The sequence below is a fragment of the Zootermopsis nevadensis genome, unplaced genomic scaffold (genome assembly GCF_977971745.1).
Source record: "Zootermopsis nevadensis isolate Lab colony 2312 unplaced genomic scaffold, Znev_1.0 Znev_ptg000037l, whole genome shotgun sequence".
Lineage (NCBI taxonomy): Eukaryota > Metazoa > Arthropoda > Insecta > Blattodea > Termopsidae > Zootermopsis > Zootermopsis nevadensis.
This window is the reverse complement of record NW_028259169.1, coordinates 5414750-5436538: the sequence shown is the minus strand read 5'-3', so window position 1 is coordinate 5436538 and position 21789 is coordinate 5414750. Positions and strand designations below refer to the sequence as shown.

Here is a 21789-nt window from a genome sequence, read left to right as displayed (position 1 = left end):
GAAAAGTAGTAAATGGTTTTAATGAAATAAAGAACTTGTCTATTTCTTCTATTGAGACTACAAAGAAACAATGAAGAACGTGATTTTTCTTTGCCAGTTTAAGGAACCACATTTTGAGGCTGACCTCCACATAGTTCTATAATTGAGAATGCATGGAGTTTACCTCCATGCTCCCACTGCCTCATGTCATTGCGCTTAGTCACAAGGATAACTTCAGCTGATATAGCGAACCATTAAATGTTTAAAAACCATAATCGGTGTTGGTTTTCTGTAAGTCCAAGTGGTGTTAGAACCCAAAGACCACTGTGAGAAACTGAAATCTCTCTTAAAACCACATTTAATACGTGAACTTGTTGAAAGCGTCTGCTTCATATCTGGAACAGCCAGTAAGGCCTGTTGTGTAAGTTGGTAGGAGTGTTTGTTGCTGCAGCCATGAAAGAGTTACGACGGTGTTCCTTGTGTGTCACTGCACAATGGTGGCGATATCACAGGAAGCTGGTGAGTTCAGTTTTATAAATTTAGATTGTTCAACATTGAAACAATTTATATTACTGTTGGTGAAGTTTCCACCTTTGCTTCCAGAAGGCATTATAAAGTGGCATTACTGATGGTGATATGGAAAATAAATCTAATTGATACGGCTACCTCTTGCCCCTTGTCGGTTGAATTCACCTTAGTAGTAGAAGTGCTACAGATGTTGGCTGTGTTGTAGTGGCTTGCCATTTCTTAATCTTTCATTTACGTCCTTTCTTTATGACATCAAAACAGGCGAACCTGAAGGGCATGGACCGACTGGTGTTTATAGACTCCCTTGCTGTCATAATGGGGCACGAGGAGAGGGAGCCGTGTAAGCCGGGACACCTCGGCTCCAAACAGACGGCAAGCGAACTGTTCGTTAAATATCCACTGAATCAGTGGCAAGGGAAGTTGCGTGGGTCTGACGTGACGTGTGTGAGTTGTAGAGTTTGTAGTTGCAGTATTATGACGTGTGGAATAATGGCCCACTTGGCGAATGTTTTAAATTTGCTGGGGAGGAGGAAAGAAAGGCTCCAGTATGAATCTGTGAGCGAGGGAGTTAAGAATTTGTCAGGTCGCTGGTTGTGACCCGTATTTAAAGTTAACTTGTGAATGGGTTTGTAATGAACTTGACAGAATTTGTCTTCTGAAAATGGAAGGTCCTTGTTCATTGGCTAAGGTGGGAGTGTTAACTGCTTGGTGAAGTAAAACTGTGTGTTCTTAGAAGAGTGTGATGTCTTGATTTCTTGAATGTGAATGTATTTTCTCTTTCTGGGAGTAGCAGATTACGAGAAACAGAATGATCCTTCAGATTCTACTGAGCACCACGTGATCCGCGTACTGCCAGACAGAGAAGCGTTGAAGTACGTGCGGCAACAGTTGGCAGACCGACTTGATGTCAGAAGATTAAACCTGCTGGGACAAAGAAGGAACCTCGTATCCGCAAGAGACTGATATCGGTCTGAACCAGGCATTCGTTGTGTGAGTACATGAGCATTAGAATGTATTTGATGTGGTTGTTGTGTGAGAGAGATGAGTCTGTCCAATTTTATTAGGTACTTTAGATGTTGTGACTGTAAGTGTGAGAGTTGATATGTTGAAAGACGTAAATGTGGTGAGGGATTGGCATTATTGCAGTATCTGTGGTACGCTAGAGGCATTCATGATATTGTTCATAGGATATCAGAATGTGAGGTTTATTTATCCTTTTTAGACGAGGGTGGTGACTATTTTGATAAGGTTTTGTTACATGTGAGATGTGTGCAGTGCTGAGGAGCCTTTAATGTGGTCTGTTTACTAATTAATAAGTGAGCATTTGCCAGTGTAAGTAATTTAGTTTTGTGCACAGTGAGCGGAGCTGCCGGGATATTTTCTGTGCTTTTGGTTAATTTTGAGAGTTTGCTGTGTTGAGCAAGGGGTTCGGTTACAAAACTTGTAAGTTTGTGGTGTGGTGTTCGTTATGAATTTGGATTTGCTTGCAAAAATGGAGATGACTGTCAGAGGTTCCATTTATTTGAGACTTAACCATAAGTTGAGAGTTGTCAGGTGTCAGTCTCATGGACATGTGATGAGGCTCAGTATTACTTCTGGTATATTCCGTGGTTGCGGGTGGGGTAAGGGGATTTGCATTAGGATTGAGGAGTGGTTTGGTTGGTTGGAACCAAGTATAGAAAGGCAGTGCCACTTATGTGGGTCACAATGTACCAGTGCTGGTGTTGTCAGGATTGTTATTTTATGTCTGTAAAATGGTTGTGAAGAGTTCTTGGCTTACGAAAGACTAATTTGTTAGTGTTGTCAGTCAGAATGTTTATAGGAAGAATGTAGAGATTGTGTTTTTGTGTGTGTGAGAGAGAGACAGGCCGAAGTTATTGACCATTTAGCTTGGTTAAAGATTGTTGACCTGGAAATGAAATGATATATGATGTCTGTTTGGTGTTCGTTGACCACCTTAGCTGCTCCCTCATAAATATATTTTTACATAACCCCTCCTTCCTCTCATCTTGGGCTCCCATATCGCACCCACTAAAACCCTCAGTTATTTTTTTAGAGGGCAGAAATCAGGAAGGAAATGCATACAATACGAAACCCGTGTCTCCCCTCCTTTCATTTCTAGAACTACTACTGTAAGAATCCGCGCTGAAATGGAAGGGAGAGGACTTTAAGTGGTATAGCTCTTTTGCAGGATTTTTGTTAAAATATTAGAGTGTTTGAGCTGTCTGTGAGTGAAGATTCCTTTGCGTATGATTCTTGGAGGCAGAACGTAGCTTTGTTTGTTGCACGTTTTATTGATCTTGTTATTGGGTAGTCAATCAACATACGATCACGATGTTGAAGGGGTCCCGGGATATTAATAAACATTGTGACCACAATCAGAAATTCTCGTGTAGACATGCTGTCAATTCAGTAATCAGCGTGCACTAAAACTCATCTCGTAAAACTGTTTATTGACGTAATGTCAGATACAAAATATTGTTTTGTAGAATTGCTTTCTTTATTTTGTTGTGTTTCTACTTGTTACATTGAGATTGCTGCTGCTGGTGTGTCATGGAGAGATGTTTCCTCAAAGTAAGAAATTTTTGGTGGCTCTCCTTTACTTAGTGGGGAATCCCCACGTCCACATTACAGAATGTCTAAGTATTTGCGACCGGGTTGGTGGCCCCAGCACCCTGCCAGTTTCTTTAGCACTTACAGTCATCCTTCCATCATGTTATGTGAATTGGGTGTGGAGCGACAGAGAGAAGGCAGGCAGTTGTCTTCTGGCAAACTGCTGCTTCTGTAATTGCTGGAAATGTGACCATACGAGTAACCAAGACTTTGAATAAAAATCTGCCCCAAGATGTGGGCGTAGGTTTGCGGATTGTTTTAAAAAGGGTAGCAGAAATATTGAACGTAGTTTAGCATAATGAATGGCGCGTTGCTTTGGTTAACAAGGAAATGATCATTTTTTTACCGTAGCCGAAACAAATTATTTACGAACACACAGTCATGAAGGTCATATTGAACGGCTTTTCGCGTTTGCTTTACTTCATCGTTTTGTCGTCTGATTTGACTTCGTTTGTCCCCACCATCTTCCTACGTGATACGACCATAATTCGTTGCGTTGGATACATTACTGGGCGGGGGAAAAGGGTCCCTTTGTAATTTATGAAAGTGACATTTGACAACTTCCTGAAGCGTAGCCTAGAACGTTTGTACATTGGCCGACAGAATTCGTGTATTTCTACATTGTTTTGAGGTCTTGTTCGTCCTCGTAATCGTTAGAAAACAACTCGGCTCAATTTGAATACTAAGAAAAGTGTTAAAACTAGCTACTACGTGTTTGTCCAGGAAGGCACTGATGTTTTGTAGTTGGTAATATTACCAGTTTGTTACGATTCTAGTGAGGCAGTCAGAAAGGAAAAGAATGAGCACGGAAGTTGCATATGGCAGATTAGATGTTTGGAAGAAGATGGCAATAATGATGATGACAGTAATTGCAGTAAACTTGTCTTACTTTTTTTTTCAGAATCGTCACCTTTACTCGGAACGCCTGATGTGATCTGGATATGCCATTCTGGTCGCTGTGGTATGACAGCAGATAGGTTGCGGTGTTTAAATATCAGTGTTGTAATGCAGTTTGGAATAAGCAGGGTTCCTAATGACGTAGGATGTGGAAAGAGGCAACTCCATTCTGAATGAATCTGGTTTCATGTGGAATGTCACGGCCATTGCACTTTGGAATTTCCTGGAAACTCGGCTGTGCTGTCAGAGGAATTTTGCACTTATCTTCATCCAAGATTGTTTCCTTCCACACAAAAGTCTGAGCTACGCCGCAGTTTAAAATATAAGGTGACATTTCCATTGATCTGTCCTTTACACGAACATTTGTCATTTCAGAGTTGGTGACCGTGAAATAATGACTTTCTGTACAGACTGGATGCAGCGGCTTGTTATCGTTTAGGTTCAGCTGTAACAAGGTAAATGTTAGGTGGAAGGAATATGTTGTTTGTGGCAATTCTTACTAATATAGAATATCACAATTTCTTATCTTATATAAGAATTATTAAGAAATCTGTCAAACTGCCCTCCACTCTTTCCATTTTAGTTTTGATTAGATCGATCATTGCTGGTGGACGTCGTGGTATCATACAATTGAACAAAGTTTGAGGTAAGGGATTCCTATTTATTATTATTGTTCATCACATTTATTGTTTTCATCTGCATTTTTGAACTCGTGTACGAGAATTAGACTTGTCTTCTTTTTAACACAATTTCAATTAACATTAGATTGACTTGTGTGTGTTCACGGCAACATTGATAATAAAAGAATATTCCAGTAGGCAATTAACTTTTTACAATTTTAAAGGAATTAAACGTGTTTCGTATCCCAGAATCTAAATAAAAATATGTCGATGCTAAGAAGTGGGGTTTATATTCTGAACAATAATTCTAACGCTTTTCATCTCTTGATACATCGACATTATTAAAGCGTTTTAGGGAACTGAGAAGAAATTTTATTCCGGTTTCACAAGCCTAATTATCGACAAATCTCCCTCTCATTATCTCCCTACATCAGCAGATTAAATCCGGGGAATGTTTGCTATTATTGAGTGCAAAGAATTTATGGGTGCAAAACGTGGTCTCTCTCTTTCAGGGAGGAACATAGACTGAGGGGCTCTGAGAACAGAGTGTCGAGGAAGATGTCTGGACCCAAAACGGGAGTGGGACGGATAACAGAGAAAAATGCATGACGAGCTCCTCAGCCGATGTTTTTAGGGAGAGTTGAAAGTTTACAAGGCCTGAAGGGAACACCTCGGCGTAGGTGGGAAGATAACATTAAGACGAATCTTACGAAGATGGGTCTCAATGGAGTGAACTGGATGCAACTGACTCAGGATAGACCCCGGTGGTGGGCTTTTGTGAACACGATGATGTACCCGACAGACATTAAGGTGGCTCATAAATCCTTTGAAAGTGTGACAAAGTTCAAATACTTGGGAACAACAAAAACGATTCAAAATGATGCTCACGACGAAGTTAGGAGGAGACTAAATTCCGGAAATGCTCGCTACATCTCAGTTCAAAATATTTTGTCTTCCCGTCTGATTTCTAAGAACCTGAAGATCAAAATATGCAAAACAATAATCTTGCCTGTTGTGTGGTATGGGTGCGAAACATGGTCTCTCACTCAGAGGGAGGAACACAGATTGCAGGTGTTTGAGAATCGGGTGTTTAGGAGGATATTTGGGCCTAGGAGAGAAGATGATGGGGCATGGAGAAAACTGCACAATGACGAGCTTAAAAATATGTACTGCTCCCCCAATATTGTCAGGGTGATTAAGTCGAGAAGAATGAGATGGTCTGGGCATGTAGCGTGCATGGATGGGACAAGAGGTTTGCACCGGGAAGCCTGAGGGGGAGAGACCTCTGGGGAGACCTAGACGTAGATGGGAGGATAATCTCAGGCGGGATCTATGGGAGATAGGAGGTGAAGGAGACTGGATTTTGTTGGCCCAGGACAGGGTCCGGTGGAGGGCTTTGGTTAGTTCGGTGATGAACCTTCTGGTTCGGTAAGCCATCTAGTTAGTTAATCGGTCAACGACATGACCAGCTTTCTTATTAATTATGATTGTCCCAGTTGGCGCTGCTCGCAACAGTTACCTTCGTTGCAACTAAAGGTACGACATTTTATTTTACATCCATTGTCCTAGCACTGTGCGAGATTATGTCAAGAACTTCTTTACAGTTCGTGTACTGATTAAGTTACAAGTTCACGCTGCAACCTGTAGCAACTAGATATCGTGTCAGTGTTAACTGATTTTCCGTTTATTCATGCAAGTGGAATGGGACATAATGGCCACCCGATATGTAGGACTGTTTGTAGTGGCAGCTTGCTGCAATGGAGTGTGATACTGACCGGGTTAATACGACCCACACAATCGTATGTCCCAGTGACGCATTAAACCACGGAAGACATTGTACACAACCTTGACTTAATCACATTAACGTATAGATGCTTCTGGAGTGTGTGCCCATAAGAATAGCAGTAACTTGGGTGTGCTGTTTGAATGGATTTATCTGAAATGACATATGGGAATACCTCCCCCTACAAGCGTTGATGGGTACCTCATTCAGGCGTAAGCTCCCAGTCTATTTGCGCAAACGTAATTATGACAGAAACAATATCTGCTGTGGAAACCTCAAATCTTACAATATAGTTCTGGTTTGAGGGGGTAAGTAGAGGATTACATGAACTACCAACCTAAGATGCTAGATGTGGGAATTCCTTTTCGAAATTTTTTGCTCAGAATATAACTTTTGGGCCAAGCTGGTGCGGCATTACTTTTCTCTCTTTAACTCCCTCTGCATTTATGACCTCCTCCCCCCCCCATCTGGACACATCACATCAACTGGATGCTGTATGGACGTAGAATACCACACGGCAAACACATACGTACTGTGGCAAAGTCCGTCATAAATAAATATGAATCTGCCTTCAATGTGTGGATAATGGCAACCCATATCAACATGAGTACCATCAGACATACATGAATGTACAAAAGAAATGTATTTAATCTCGATCTTATGTATACATGGGATATACGGATATCCGCACGTAGGAACGTTAAAACTTCGATATCAGCAGACGTGCGTGATTACACCAAACGCACTGATGATAATGTTTGGCATGTATTGCCTTACGTTAGTGGTCCCCAACCTTTTTTTTCCTTTCTCTGGACAAATAAGATACGGACACCAAATAATACACAAAACAACACGACGTTTATTGATACAAGAAACCACGCAATCAAAAATACGTAATTTTATAAGTACAATTATTATTACTCAAGTGGGAAGTTAGTGTGATGTTTGGCACTGCATTTCAGCGGCCAGTTTTACAAATTTGGGAGAGTAGGATGATGTTGCTGCTCGCAATCGTCAAGATGGGCATTAGTACGTAGAGAACTGTGCTTTGATTTTATAATGTTCATGGTTGAACGGCATTTATTATTCAGTATAACCTCTTTCCTTATCAACGCGGGCACCGCGTTGGGGACCACTGTTGTACATTATTTCGCCCTCACATCTTCATCAGTTATCAGAGTGATTATTCTCTTGTAACATTGATGTCACTGTTAGGTCAAGGTCATGACAAAGTCAAGACAAGATCGCCCCAATAGTTTGCCAGATAGAGGTCTTTAAAATTCTCAAGGTCATACGTATTTATGCCAAACGGCAAATACCTGATTGACCATACTCATGTCAAAATGAGGTCACGTATAGGTCAAGGAAGCCACGACAAATTCGGCCCAATAGTTTCGTAGATACTGGTCTTAAAAAATCTCAAGGTTATATCTTCTCACCAATATTTCTGCTAGCCAGCCACCCTAGGGCCACACCCTTTACCCCAGGGCCACTACCCCAGTCGCACCCCTTCCCAGGGCTATTCCCTTCTTTGGGCCAACCCTCATGATCACCCCTACCCAAGATCGCCCCCCCGGGACCATCCCCTCAGGATCCCTGCAACATCACCATATCCCAGGAACCACAGGATCCCCTAGGACCCCAGGATTCCCTGGACACTGCCCTCTAGGATCACGGCAGGATCCCCGAAGACAATCACCTCTAGGATCCCCTATAACCCCCTCCAGGATTGCTCGGATTTACCAGGACTCCCCATGACCATCCTAGTATTCCCCACAGATTTCCTAGGATCCCCAAAAAAGGATTCCCTACCCAGATCTAGCAGAATCTGCCACCAAACATTTCCAACAGAATTTCTCACGATCGCAACCCATGATTCCCAGGATATTCCCCTGGATTCACCACATAATATAACCACGATCCTGCAGGATTCCCCACCAAAAATCCCCATATTATCCCACATAGGATCCACAACCAGAATTCAAAACGCGCCCTAACCACCCCGCGCCCTAACCACCCCGCGCCCCACGAAGGGAGGTGGAGGCCCAGGCCGTTTCTTGAGCGAGCAGAGGCGCGGACCCGGCTCCGGACAATGGCCCGGGCGCCGGGTTCCAACGAACCGCCCGAGTCGGACGAGTCCAACTCGTTGGCTTTGCGCTCGCACGCTACAGGAAACAGGACCTCGTGGGCGAGGCAAGTCGTCCAACTCTTTCGACTAACCGACCTGGCAACAGATCTTGTCTAGGGGCTGAGGCTCACCCTCCGTCCCGCGATTTGGTTTCATTCGATTAAATCATTGAGTTTTCGCTGCTCGTAGTATTTTCGCTTCGAGTGTTTTATTACTGGACGTATAATTTTATCTGCCCCTTATTCATCTCTGCCGACACGCGGTGGATGAGTTTTTCATCTTTGCCTTTCCCAGCATGCTCCGCGAAACTTGTTTTCTCCGAACAAGTTGAGTTTTTCCCGGTTGTCTGTCTCCTGCTTCGGTACAGCGCGGATGTACGCAGTCTTTACGTAAGTTGGGGCTTCAGTCGGCCATTTTGATATTACGTCTCAGCTTGTGTTTGGTTTAATTCTCGATTTATTCGACAGCCAAAGAGTTGTTGAAGCTTTCGTGGTGGTAGTACGAGGCTCTAGATAACGACCCTGACTTATAGGCATTTGTGTCTGGCGTGATATAAGATCGTCTATATATTTTTCTCTAGGACTGTGACAACGCACATGCGAGAGTACATGTGTCCTGTTGTGTGTCCTCGGGTGCTACGTCCTGTACAACGAGAGCCTACTTAAGTCATTCAAGGTGAGTTGCATGAAATATTCCGTCCTCTGAAGTAGAGAGTTCTTAAAGTACGTTGAGGATAAAACGTGACTTGGCCTAGGTCGCACAAGACAAGATGGCTGAAATGACGTTGCAACACTGAACTAAGTATCCTGAGATATTATTTTATTTTACGTTTTGATTGTTCTGTGATTCTGCCCACGCATTCCGTCTCCTTCTAGGTCAGTGGTAACAACCACGTGACACTCGTTCAAGACTTGAGGTTTACGGAGCGGTGAGGATGACGGCCGCTTACATCGTGAGGTCGCTAACACGACAACCCGAAAATTATATTACAGCAGCAGCGAACTAAGGACTCCGGTGAGTACAATGAGAAATTGTCAGATAATGCCCACTGATCGAGTTTCAGAGCGTACGTACAGAAGCGACGTAATTATAAATTCTTGTCATTATGTCTGCTTTGAGGTGATTGGCGGAGCCCTCTTCACATTCACGGTGATTATGATATCATCATTCTTCATCGCCGTCGTGAACCCTCTGAAGATTTTTCCACGTCTCGCTCCTGGACGCTGCTCTGTGACGTCGTCTGGCTCGAGACGTCTGAAACGATGAGGCACCAGTGAGCGATGGACTCGGGTGAGTACGGTGATGTATTATTTCGAGGTTGATTAAAAATTATAATGACTTTCGTAGATAGTGTTCTGTGGGAAATTAAAAATTAGTATGTCTCGACGGTAATGTAGTGTCTGAGTAAAGCCTGGTCTACGTGGATGGGGTTTCGCGAAGGTACCGATATCGCCAAAATCAAAGAATGTTTGAAACCCCCTACGTACGGTAAGGAATCGAGTTCTTTTATGAGTTGGAAACAGAAAGGAAAAGTTACAGATCATTTGAGAATTGGAAAAGGAGAAAATGCAGACAAATGGACACGCACACTTGCGGTATGAGACCAGTTTCTTGCGTCTGTCTTGTTGTAAACATGTACGGCAGTCATCGTGTAGCTGACAGTCGTTTAACTGGTCAAAGCCTTTCTCTTCGTGTACAGACACAGAAATTTTAAAAACTGACTGGTCGTCCTTACTTCATTTCTGTTGGATAAATTTCGTAAGGAAATGCTGTTGGTGTTAGGTGGACCGAGTATTGCGTACGGAGTCTGTATTGATTTGGATTAGCCGTCTGCCAGGGACGCGACTAGTTTTGTGAGCTGTTTATTCCGAGAATCGTAGTTCGTCTGAATTATATTTAAGAATTCAGTCCGTACCGCGAAGAAAACACAACTCTTCACCATTACGAAGATCAACTGATTAACGCTGTTTAAGGAAATGATCGCTGTTTATTCCGAGAATCATAGTTCGTCTGAATTATATTTAAGAATTCAGTCCGTACCGCGAAGAAAACACAACTCTTCACCATTACGAAGATCAACTGATTAACGCTGTTTAAGGAAATTATCGCTGTTTATTCCGAGAATCATAGTTCGTCTGAATTATATTTAAGAATTCAGTCCGTACCGCGAAGAAAACACAACTCTTCACCATTACGAAGATCAACTGGTTAACGCTGTTTAAGGAAATGATCGCTGTTTATTCCGAGAATCATAGTTCGTCTGAATTATATTTAAGAATTCAGTCCGTACCGCGAAGAAAACACAACTCTTCACCATTACGAAGATCAACTGATTAACGCTGTTTAAGGAAATGATCGCTGTATATTCCGAGAATCATAGTTCGTCTGAATTATATTTAAGAATTCAGTCCGTACCGCGAAGAAAACACAACTCTTCACCATTACGAAGATCAACTGATTAACGCTGTTTAAGGAAATGATCGCTGTTTATTCCGAGAATCATAGTTCGTCTGAATTATATTTAAGAATTCAGTCCGTACCGCGAAGAAAACACAACTCTTCACCATTACGAAGATCAACTGGTTAACGCTGTTTAAGGAAATGATCGCTGTTTATTCCGAGAATCATAGTTCGTCTGAATTATATTTAAGAATTCAGTCCGTACCGCGAAGAAAACACAACTCTTCACCATTACGAAGAACAACTGGTTAACGCTGTTTAAGGAAATGATCGCTGTTTATTCCGAGAATCATAGTTCGTCTGAATTATATTTAAGAATTCAGTCCGTACCGCGAAGAAAACACAACTCTTCACCATTACGAAGATCAACTGGTTAACGCTGTTTAAGGAAATGATCGCTGTTTATAGTGAGAATCATAGAAAATCCATAAATATAAAAGGCATCATAATTAAAGCACTTGGTACGTACGTTGAAGTAAACTTTCAGAATTGAACTAATTGGTATTTAGCATTTTCTGTTGAAGGCTTAATGTACCGGTTACATAACTTTTTCTTTATCAGTATTACTTCCCCCCACTCGCTTGTAAATAATCTTCTTGAATCTCTTTCCCTAAGTGTTTTCAAGTTCGGATTGTCTTACAGAGTGAGAAACGAAGTATTACGCCTGTCTAAATCATCAAGAAATATTATAGGACTGTTAACTCAGTTGAAGCATCTCTCTCTCTGTCTGTCTGTCTGTGTTTTTAATAAGTTCCGAAGATTAGGATAGGTTGACACTCAGGTTACAGTAAATTGGTTCATCGATTCTCGACAGATTCTGACGAATTTAGGACCGCGTTCAGGTGTGTGTTCCTCTAAAATCCAGTCGTTCCTCAGCTCGAATATTTGTTGCGCCATTGAACAATGTCTCGAGAATAATAGCAAAACTTGAAGAAGGTCTGTTTGCAGCACATCCTTACACTGAGATTCAGTGTAGGTAGCACCCGTTAATACTTGATTGAACGGTGGTAATTAATCTTGTTAATGGTCCCGAAGAACTCTATTCCTAGAACACAAAGTTAGGTTGATACTGACCGACAGAAATCGAATAATCCCAACCGTAGATTAATGGCGACTATTCCAATGGGACCAGCCGACTGTTCCAAGACAGAATCAGTACTGACTGTCTTCTGATTGGTCCTCGATGCCATTCGAAAATATTGATTTCTTTCCATTGAGGTCATCACAGATGTCTCGTCTTATCTTTGGTTCCGTATTTTTCCGATAGACTTCGTCATTGTGTTTGTACGTCGTGTCCTCGAGTTAATGTGAGGCAATATTTTCGATATATTTTGTAGAAATTTGACATAGGACACCAATATGTTACCACAAGTTTGACGTGCGCCACGAGTTCCGCGCCCACCAAACATTGCAATTGATGTACCAGAGATTTATATTCAGTTTCTTTGTGAGGCAATTTATATTAATAAATGACGTACTATCATTCACGTATGTTTATTCCGATTCTTTCGTTACATGATACTTAGTTATAGTGTGTTAGATTGGGTCATCGTTAAGCATGAATTTGCTACGTATCTGCGTCAACATCTACACTGCATCAATTTTGGAAGAAATATTTCTTGTGGAAACATTATGTAATTTTAGACGTGTTATGACGTCTTACACGCATATAAGCACTAAATGTGTTATATGGGGATTGTGTGAGCGCTTAATATCCTTTTTGATAAGTGGTCGTGGCCGACTTTGCTCATCCTCCACCTCACGAATTTGATGCCTTCGTGCGAATTTCTAAAAAGCTATAAGACATAATAGAGTATGAATATCATTAACTTACCTGTGGCATGACGTCCATACAAAATTTCAATAATTTCTGAGCATCCATTCGGTTTTTCCAAAATTCGTGCGCAGGAAACCATTTTGCACTGATGCAGATTACCCCGTTTTGGTTGGTTTGGGTTGGGTTAGGTTAGGTTAGGTTAGTGGGGCACCTGCGCAGACGTTGTTGCGCAGTGCAGTCGTATGACTTGCGCATGTGAGGGCACCTTGAGCTCGTTATGGTTAATTGTATATTATTAAACACTCAAAAATTCGATTCCGTCACTTTAAGAAGTATATTATATTCTGGGCTTTACTTTCATACCTGATTTAATTTTTTTACAAGGATATTTTATTGGACACATACTTTCAGTATTTGCAAATACACCAATCACTTATCACTTAAATATGATGCTATTGAATATTTCATTGTGGAAGTATATATGTTGTTACACGAAGAATAATTTATTAAATTATTTATTTAATTTTATATTACACTACATGTAATTACTACAGTGACCCTAGTCATTGTTATAAAGAATAAATGTTCTCAAAATACATAGGTCCAGCTTCAGAAGATACATGATGTCTTATAACTATCCTTCCTCACTACTTTTATCTTCTTTGTTCTTGCAGAAAGAGATAGTTATATCCCGAACTAGAGTCAGTGGGGAACAAGGATCACCTCAGGGTTGACGTGGTAATTTTGATGTATATCAATAAATACAGGAACAACAAATTTAAGAAACCGAATAATTTTACTTTTTAATTTACAGAAAATCTTGTACACTGTTTCCCTGACTGGTACTAAAGTTTGGGTTACTGTCTGAAAGCCCGCTGTCGACTCTGTCCACTTGAGTACTGCCATGTGTTTTGACCTGGAGACCAGATCCCTTGCTGGCGAGGGAACCTCCACATATGGCTTGCTAGCGGGGGGGCCTTCACCCCTGATCTTCCGGCCAGTTGAAACTTAAAGGCAAAAGTTACAGGGGTTCTGGACTGGTATAAACTCCCCGATAATGAAGTGAGGACAATTTTGATTTCAAATTCGTCTGAACTTCTTATCTAAGCTCTAAACATCCCAACGTGAAGCAAGGTCATTATGTTACTTTATAAGTAAATACTACGTTTATCATTCGCATGCAATTTACTCCACACCTATGTGAGTCCCTATCTCCACATGCGTTGTTCTTGTATTTCTAAAAGATTATAACTCACAGATCATCTCAATTTGTCTCCTACCTCACTACTTTTATATATATCTGACTAAACTTACACTATAAACCAAGTACCTCTATCCCGCTCAAGATTATATGTAGTGATAATTATTCCCTAGAACAATTGGTACGTATACTCAAATGTGACATCTTATAACATAGTAACATATTAAATACAAATCAAATACAAGGCAAACATATGCCAACTGGATAAACTTTTTATAGTCTGACTGCTTTATATACCCCTAATTGCTTTCTCTAATCTGCATTCTGTTTCAAACATTCCTTGCGTTCTTATCATAGCTTTCCATTATAGAGATTTTTAAAGAAATGCATGTACTATTATTTAGCTCAAACCCTCATATTTTGGGTTATGTAACCTTTTTTTTCTTTTTTTCTTTTTTTCTAAACCTCAGGGCAGTTTGTGGATAACAACATTTTCGTGAATGGTTTAAATTTAGATTATCTTCATTACTTTATCGCGGCTAATTCCCTTGCGGATACCTAGTACAATTCGGTGACGACATCGGTTTTGTCAATCCTGCATTTGGGTTCAGCCAAGACATCGTTTTCCATGCGAAAAGGCTTCAACTCCCGCTTGTTAAACATGCCTCGTGGTTTCCCGTGCTTATCTTCCAGCTCGAACATGGCGGGCGATAGTGCTTTTGAGATGAAGTATGGGCCTCTATGATTCCGGACAGGTCCTCGCTGGAAATGTTACGACGTTCATCCGGTGCAGCTCTTGTGTTTGAATTATTCGTATTGCATTGTCTCTCCCCCTTATCAATATCGATACGTCTCCCGTATTCTAACTTTGCTGGGTCCAATTGCCCGCATTCATTAATCTCAATCTCCCTTTCGGAGCAATCATAACTGCAATCCCTGTTGCAACAACTACAAATTACATGTACACCTGGGGGTTCTCCTTCTATCTCTTCACCAATCTCAGTCCCTTTCTGCGAATGGTTACAATCACGAATGGCTGCGGGTTGATCCACCTGTAGTTGGCTTTGGCTACCAGAGTCTAGTACCAGCGTGTGGTTAACGTATGCTTCGTTGTAGTGACCATCGTCCTTTGGGTCCCGTCCGTTACATTGCGCGATATCTTGTCCTGCGCCCTTGTTAGATTTGTACCTAACAACAACTCCGTCTCTCTCTGCCTGGAGGCTTCTCTCTGCAAAATTTAGTACCACTTTGTTTTCATTCAAGAAATCCGCACCTAGTATCATAGGAACCATTAATTGCGGAGCAACGAGGAAAACCTGGTTGAATTTGTCGCCTTCAATTTCAAATTCCACCATTGCCTGTTTCTTCAATCTCTTAGATTTGTTACCGAGGGCTGTAATCAGGATAGCGGCTTTGACGGGCAGCGTCAAAATTGGATGTTGCTTCAATATTAATTTCTCGTAGATTTCTTCAGTGACCAAACTTATCTGCGATCCAGAATCTAATAAAGCGTCCACCTCTTCACTTCCCGTGACAATTTTCACGTAGAGGCAATTGTTTAATCTGTCTCCATCTATCGCTTGTAATAAAATTTCTTCGTCTCCTACACCCAGTTCGTCATTGCAAACTCCTACCCTTTTGGCTTTTCACTCATTCCTTGGGGCGTTTTCTACTCTATTGCACTCATCTAGGACGAACCCACGCCCTCCGGACACGTCCTGATCTAATTCCCCTGATGCTGATTGGAGCTTGGTCGTGGAATCCGCAGATCGCTGTCTTCCTCTTTCCTCTCCTGATTGAAAGTGGGGGCGTAAGGGTTTAACTGGTTCCCCTGCCTGTGATTCCGACTCTCCTCCTCCCTGTGCTGCCCACCTGTGGCAATGTTGTCTCGCCTATTTCCAAAATACGGCTGTCGACGCGTCGGGCGGTTTTGATAGTTGTTTCCCCTACCAAATTCCATTCCTCTGACTTGATATTGCCTCTCCTGGTTTCTGTCATTGCCTCGATATTGTGCCCTGTTGTTCCGATAATTCTGCGGGTTCGAGTTGCCAGGGGGTTCTCTTTCAGTCCTGTAACCCTGCTCTTTTGCTTCTATCTCGTCCATTTGCCTCAGGAAGCTGACGACCTCTTCAACATCCTTAGGCTGCTTAGCTAACCAGATTCTCTGCACGGATATTGGGTAATGAGCTTTTAATGCAGAAATGAGCTCCTGGTCTTCCATTGGGGGTTGTAGGTGCCTGGCTAAGACAGCATATTTTAGAAAATGATCGGACATACTCTTGTCGCTCTGACGACTGAATTTCTCTTGGTATATTCTGCAGCGAGTTTCCGACTGGCTTTCGTTACTCCAAAATTGTCTGATGAATGAACTCTTAAATTTCTCATAATTTTGGAACGTTCCCGCGGTCGCGAGAATCCATGACTTGGCTGATTCATTTGTGAGTGACTTCACAGCAATAGTCAGACGAAATTGTGGAGGAATTGCTTTCAATTCGAAATATTCGTCAAGTTGTTTCACGTGGAACAAAGCATTTTGCGCCGTAGCATCTACAAAAGTGGGTAACGGGATTTCTACAGAGATTAATTTCTGGATATCTGCCCTGAAATTTAAGTTTGAGTTAGGTGACTCACTTACATGAATACTTTCATTCTGCATGCACCGCCCATCAGCACTCGCATGCAACAGATGTTCAGTTTCAACCAAAGCATGCCTTACAGCTAGCGGGTCACTGGCAGGCTGTTGCAGATGTGGGGTGGGACTGCCACCACGGGCCTGCTCATGGTTGGAATGCGACTGACACGCAATTTGTCCTGGTGACGCGGAGTTCGTAGCTTCCCTTCTCAATTCTACAATTTCGCTCGACATTTCCTGCCTAACACGGGCGATTTCCTCTCTCACCGCTTCAATTTCTTTGTTTACCTTCGTATCTATGTTTAATACCTCATTTGATAGGTCCCTGGTCTTAATATCCAACACCTCTGTCTTGTTGTTTAAAGCCGTTATGGACGCATCTAACTTATTATCTAACTTGGTCGACAGTTCTCGTAGGGACGCCTCGAAATATTCGGCTTGTTTAGCAGTTTCCTCTCTAACTTTCTCGATAGTTTTAGCCAGTTTTTTGTTCTCTGCGTCAAATTTATTCGTTAGTCTTTCCGATAGTTTAGTATTCTCATCTTTCAAGCTTTGTTTCAGTGACTCGTTGCTTTCTAATATTAAATCCATAATTATCTGTAAGGAATCATTAGTTATTAAGTTGGTTTCTGACCGTAAAGCTACCCCTGCATTTATGGCTTGTCCCTCATCTGCTGTACTCTCTCCCCGTCTGATCGCGATAACTTCCCCGTGTCTGTCACCTACCAGGATTTCCTTTTCGGTCTGTGGTTCGGTGTCATAAACCGGAGATGGTTGACCATGTATGCTAGGTGATGTTATATCAATCTCAAGCTCTGTGTTGAGGGAGATACTTGGTTCACCACCTACATCCACTGAGCGGTTTCTCAGCTGCTTCTGGTTGTACATTTTAATTAACTAAACTCTGTGCCAACCTGGTGTTCCGAAGATGATGTTGCTGCTGTTGGGGTTGACTTCACTAAGCACTCACTGGAGAGGGTTTGTTTGTGCTTGAAGTGACCGAAGGGTTGTCGCGTAGCGTATATGTGGGCTTTCCTCCCCGCTCCAAACCTCCTTAAATTGACTTGCCAGGGTCCGCGGCTGATTCCACGGGCGACGTCTCCTCGCGGGTGCTGGAATCCCTGAATCTCGTTGTTCACTTCGAAGTCGGCAGATTTCTGGAAAGGCGGGGGCTCGTTTGATGCTCCCGTGATACTTGCAGTGTTGAGCCTGTGTTCTTCTGTCCAATCTCGACGCCGATACAGTGCGTTGTGGCCGATCCTCGTAGCCCCACGTTGGGCGCCACTTTTCTATAACTATCCTTCCTCACTACTTTTATCTTCTTTGTTCTTGCAGAAAGAGAAAGTTATATCCCGAACTAGAGTCAGTGGGGAACAAGGATCACCTCAGGGTTGACGTGGTAATTTTGATGTATATCAATAAATACAGGAACAACAAATTTAAGAAACCGAATAATTTTACTTTTTAATTTACAGAAAATCTTGTACACTGTTTCCCTGACTGGTACTAAAGTTTGGGTTACTGTCTGAAAGCCCGCTGTCGACTCTGTCCACTTGAGTACTGCCATGTGTTTTGACCTGGAGACCAGATCCCTTGCTGGCGAGGGAACCTCCACATATGGCTTGCTAGCGGGGGGGCCTTCACCCCTGATCTTCCGGCCAGTTGAAACTTAAAGTCAAACGTTACAGGGGTTCTGGACTGGAATAGTCTGTATATGATTTACGTGTTACTAACTCGTAGAAACGTCTTTACTGAGCACACATGGCATGGAAATGTCCATTCAATGAAGTCTTATGTCTCAATGTGGCAAACCGCACATATTCTTGCCTGTTATGTTGGATTGTTGTTTCAATTGTTTCTAATCACACACGTCACCGAGAAGACATCCTTACACTGAGATTCAGTGTAGGTAGCACCCGTTAATAGTTGATTGAACGATGGTAATTAATCTTGTTAATGGTCCCGAAGAACTCTATTCCTAGAACACAAAGTTACGTTGATACTGACCGACCGGTATCAAATAATCCGAACCGTAGTTTAATGGCAACAATTAAAATGGACCAGCCGACTGTTCCAAGACAGAATCAGTACTGACTGTCTTCTGATTGGTCCTCGATGCAATTCGAAAGTATTGATTTCTTTCCATTTAGGTCGTCACAGATGGCACGTCTAATCTTTGGTTCTGTATTTTTGCGATAGACTGCGTCCTTGTGTTTGTACGTCGTGTCCTCGAGTAAATGTGATGCAATATATTCGATATATTTTGTAGAAGTTTGACATAGGACACCAATATGTTACCACAAGTTTGACTTGCGCCACGATTTCCGCGCCCACCAAACATTGCAATTGATGTACCATAAATTTATATTCTGTTTCTTTGTGAGGCGACTTATACTAATAAATGACGTAATATCATTCACGTATGTTTATTCCGATTCTTTCGTTACATGATACTACTTATAGTGAGTTAGATTGGGTCATCGTTACGTATGAATCTGCTACGTATTTGCGTCAAAATCTACACTGCATCAATTTTGGAAGAAATATTTCTTGTGGAAATATTATGTAATTTTAGACGTGTTATGATGTATTACACGCATATAAGCACTAATTGTGTTATATGGGGATTGTGTGAGCGCTTATTATCTTTATTGATAAGTGGTCGTGGCCGACTTTGCGCATCTTCCACCTCACGACTTTGATGCCTTCGTGCGAATTTCTAAAAGGCGATAAGACATAAGAGAGTATGAATATCATTAACTTACCTGTGGCATGACGTCCATACAAAATTTCAATAATTTCTGAGCAACCATTCGCTTTTTCAAAATTCGTGCGCAGGAAACCATTTTGCACTGATGCAGATTACACCGTTTTGGTTGGTTTGGGTTAGGTTAGGTTAGGTTAGGTTAGGTTAGTGGGGCACCTGCGCAGACGTTGTTGCGCAGTGCAGTCGTATGACTTGCGCATGTGAGGGCACCTTAAGATCGTTATGGTTTATTGTATATTATTAAACACCCAAAAATTCGATTTCGTCACTTTAAAAACTGTATTATATTCTGGGCTTCTCTTTGATACCTGATTTAATTGTTTTACAAAGATATTTTATTGGACACATACTTTCAGTATTTGCAAGTACACCAATCACTTATCACTTAAATATGATGTAATTGAATATTTCATTGTAGAAGTATATATGTTGTCACACGAAGAATAATTTATTAAAATACGTTTTTAATTTTATATTACACTACATGTAATTACTACAGTGACCCCAGTCATCGTTATAAAGAATAAATGTTCTCAAATTACATAGGTCCAGCTTCTGCAGATACGCGATGTCTGTATATGATTTACGTGTTACTAACTCGTACAAACGTCTTTACTGAGCACACATGGCATGAAAATGTCCATTCACTGAAGTCGTATTTCTCAATGTGGCGAACCGCACGCATTCTTGCGTGTTATGTTGGATTGTTGTTTCACTTGTTTCTATTCTCACACGTCACCGAGAAGACATCCTTACACTGAGATTCAGTGTAGGTAGCACCCGTTAATACTTGATTGAACGGTGGTAATTAATCTTGTTAATGGTCCCGAAGAACTCTATTCCTAGAACACAAAGTTACGTTGATACTGACCGACCGGTATCAAATAATTCCAACCGCAGTTTAACGGCGACTAGTCAAATGGAACCAGCCGACTGTTCCAAGACAGAATCAGTACTGTCTGCCTTTTGATTGGTCCTCGATGCCATTCGAAAGTATTGATTTCTTTCCATTTAGGTCGTCACAGGTGGAACGTCTTAGCTTTGGTTCCGTATTTTTCCGAGAGAATTCGTCTTTTTGTTTGTACGTCGAGTTTTCGAGTAAATGTGAGGCAATATTTTCGATATATTTTGTAGACATTTGACATAGGACACCAATATGTTACCACAAGTTTGACGTGCGCCACGAATTCCGCGCCCACCAAACATTGCAATTGATGTACCAGAGATTTATATTCAGTTTCTTTGTGAGGCAATTTATATTAATAAATGACGTACTATCATTCACGTATGTTTATTCCGATTCTTTAGTTACATGATACTTATTTATAGTGAGTTAGATTGGGTCATCGTTACGCATGAATCTGCTATGTATTTGCGTCAACATCTACACTGCATCAATTTTGGAAGAAATATTTCTTGTGGAAACATTATGTAATTTTAGACGTGTTATGACATATTACACGCATATAAGCACTAATTGTGTTATATGGGGATTTTGTGAGCGCTTAATATCGTTATTGATAAGTGGTCGTGGCCGACTTTGCGCATCCTCCACCTCACGACTTTGATGCCTTCGTACGAATTTCTAAAAAGCGATAAGACATAATAGAGTATGAATATCATTAACTTACCTGTGGCATGACGTCCATACAAAATTTCAATAATTTCTGAGCATCCATTCGCTTTTTCCAAAATTCGTAAGCAGGAAACCATTTTTCACTGATGCAGATTACGCCGTTTTGGTTGGTTTGGGTTAGGTTAGGTTAGGTTAGGTTAGGTTAGGTTAGTGGGGCACCTGCGCAGACGTTGTTGCGCAGTGCAGTCGTATGACTTGCGCATGTGAGGGCACCTTGAGCTCGTTATGGTTAATTGTATATTATTAAACACTCAAAAATTCGATTCCGTCACTTTAAGAAGTATATTATATTCTGGGCTTCACTTTCATACCTGATTTAATTTTTTTAAAAGGATATTTTATTGGATACATATTTTCAGTATTTGCAAGTACACCAATAACTTATTACTTAAATATGATGTTATTGAATATTTCATTGTGGAAGTATATATGTTGTCACACGAAGAATAATTTATTAAAATATTTATTTAATTTTATATTACACTACATGCAATTACTACAGTGCCCCCAGTCATCGTTATAAAGAATAAATGTTCTAAAATTACATAGGTCCAGCTTTTGCAGATATTTGATGTCTGTATATAATTTACGTGTTACTAACTCGTACAAACGTCTTTACTGAGCACACATGGAATGAAAATGTCCATTCACTGAAGTCGTATTTCTCAATGTGGCGAACCGCACATATTCTTGCATGTTATGTTGGATTGTTGTTTCAATTGTTTCTATTCTCACACGTCACCGAGAAGACATCCTTACACTGAGATT

General features: G+C 41.3%; 1 protein-coding gene across 4 annotated transcripts in view; it reads left to right on the top strand.

Moving 5' to 3' along the window:
- LOC147871860 (uncharacterized) overlaps positions 1–21789 on the top strand; it is a 42299-nt gene that overhangs the window by 860 nt on the left and 19650 nt on the right. Inside the window, exons 3-7 of one of the 4 annotated variants that reach the window (XM_087360085.1) lie at positions 769–951; positions 1298–1497; positions 4393–4472; positions 9129–9223; positions 9424–9838. In XM_087360085.1, the coding sequence (XP_087216211.1) occupies positions 769–951; positions 1298–1348 (234 nt within the window). In that variant the 3' untranslated portion in view covers positions 1349–1497; positions 4393–4472; positions 9129–9223; positions 9424–9838. Of the gene's footprint in view, positions 1–768; positions 2445–4021; positions 4373–4392; positions 4840–9128; positions 9224–9423; positions 9839–21789 lie in introns of those variants that run through there. The other 3 variants (XM_087360082.1, XM_087360084.1, XM_087360083.1) reach the window with 3 other exon arrangements.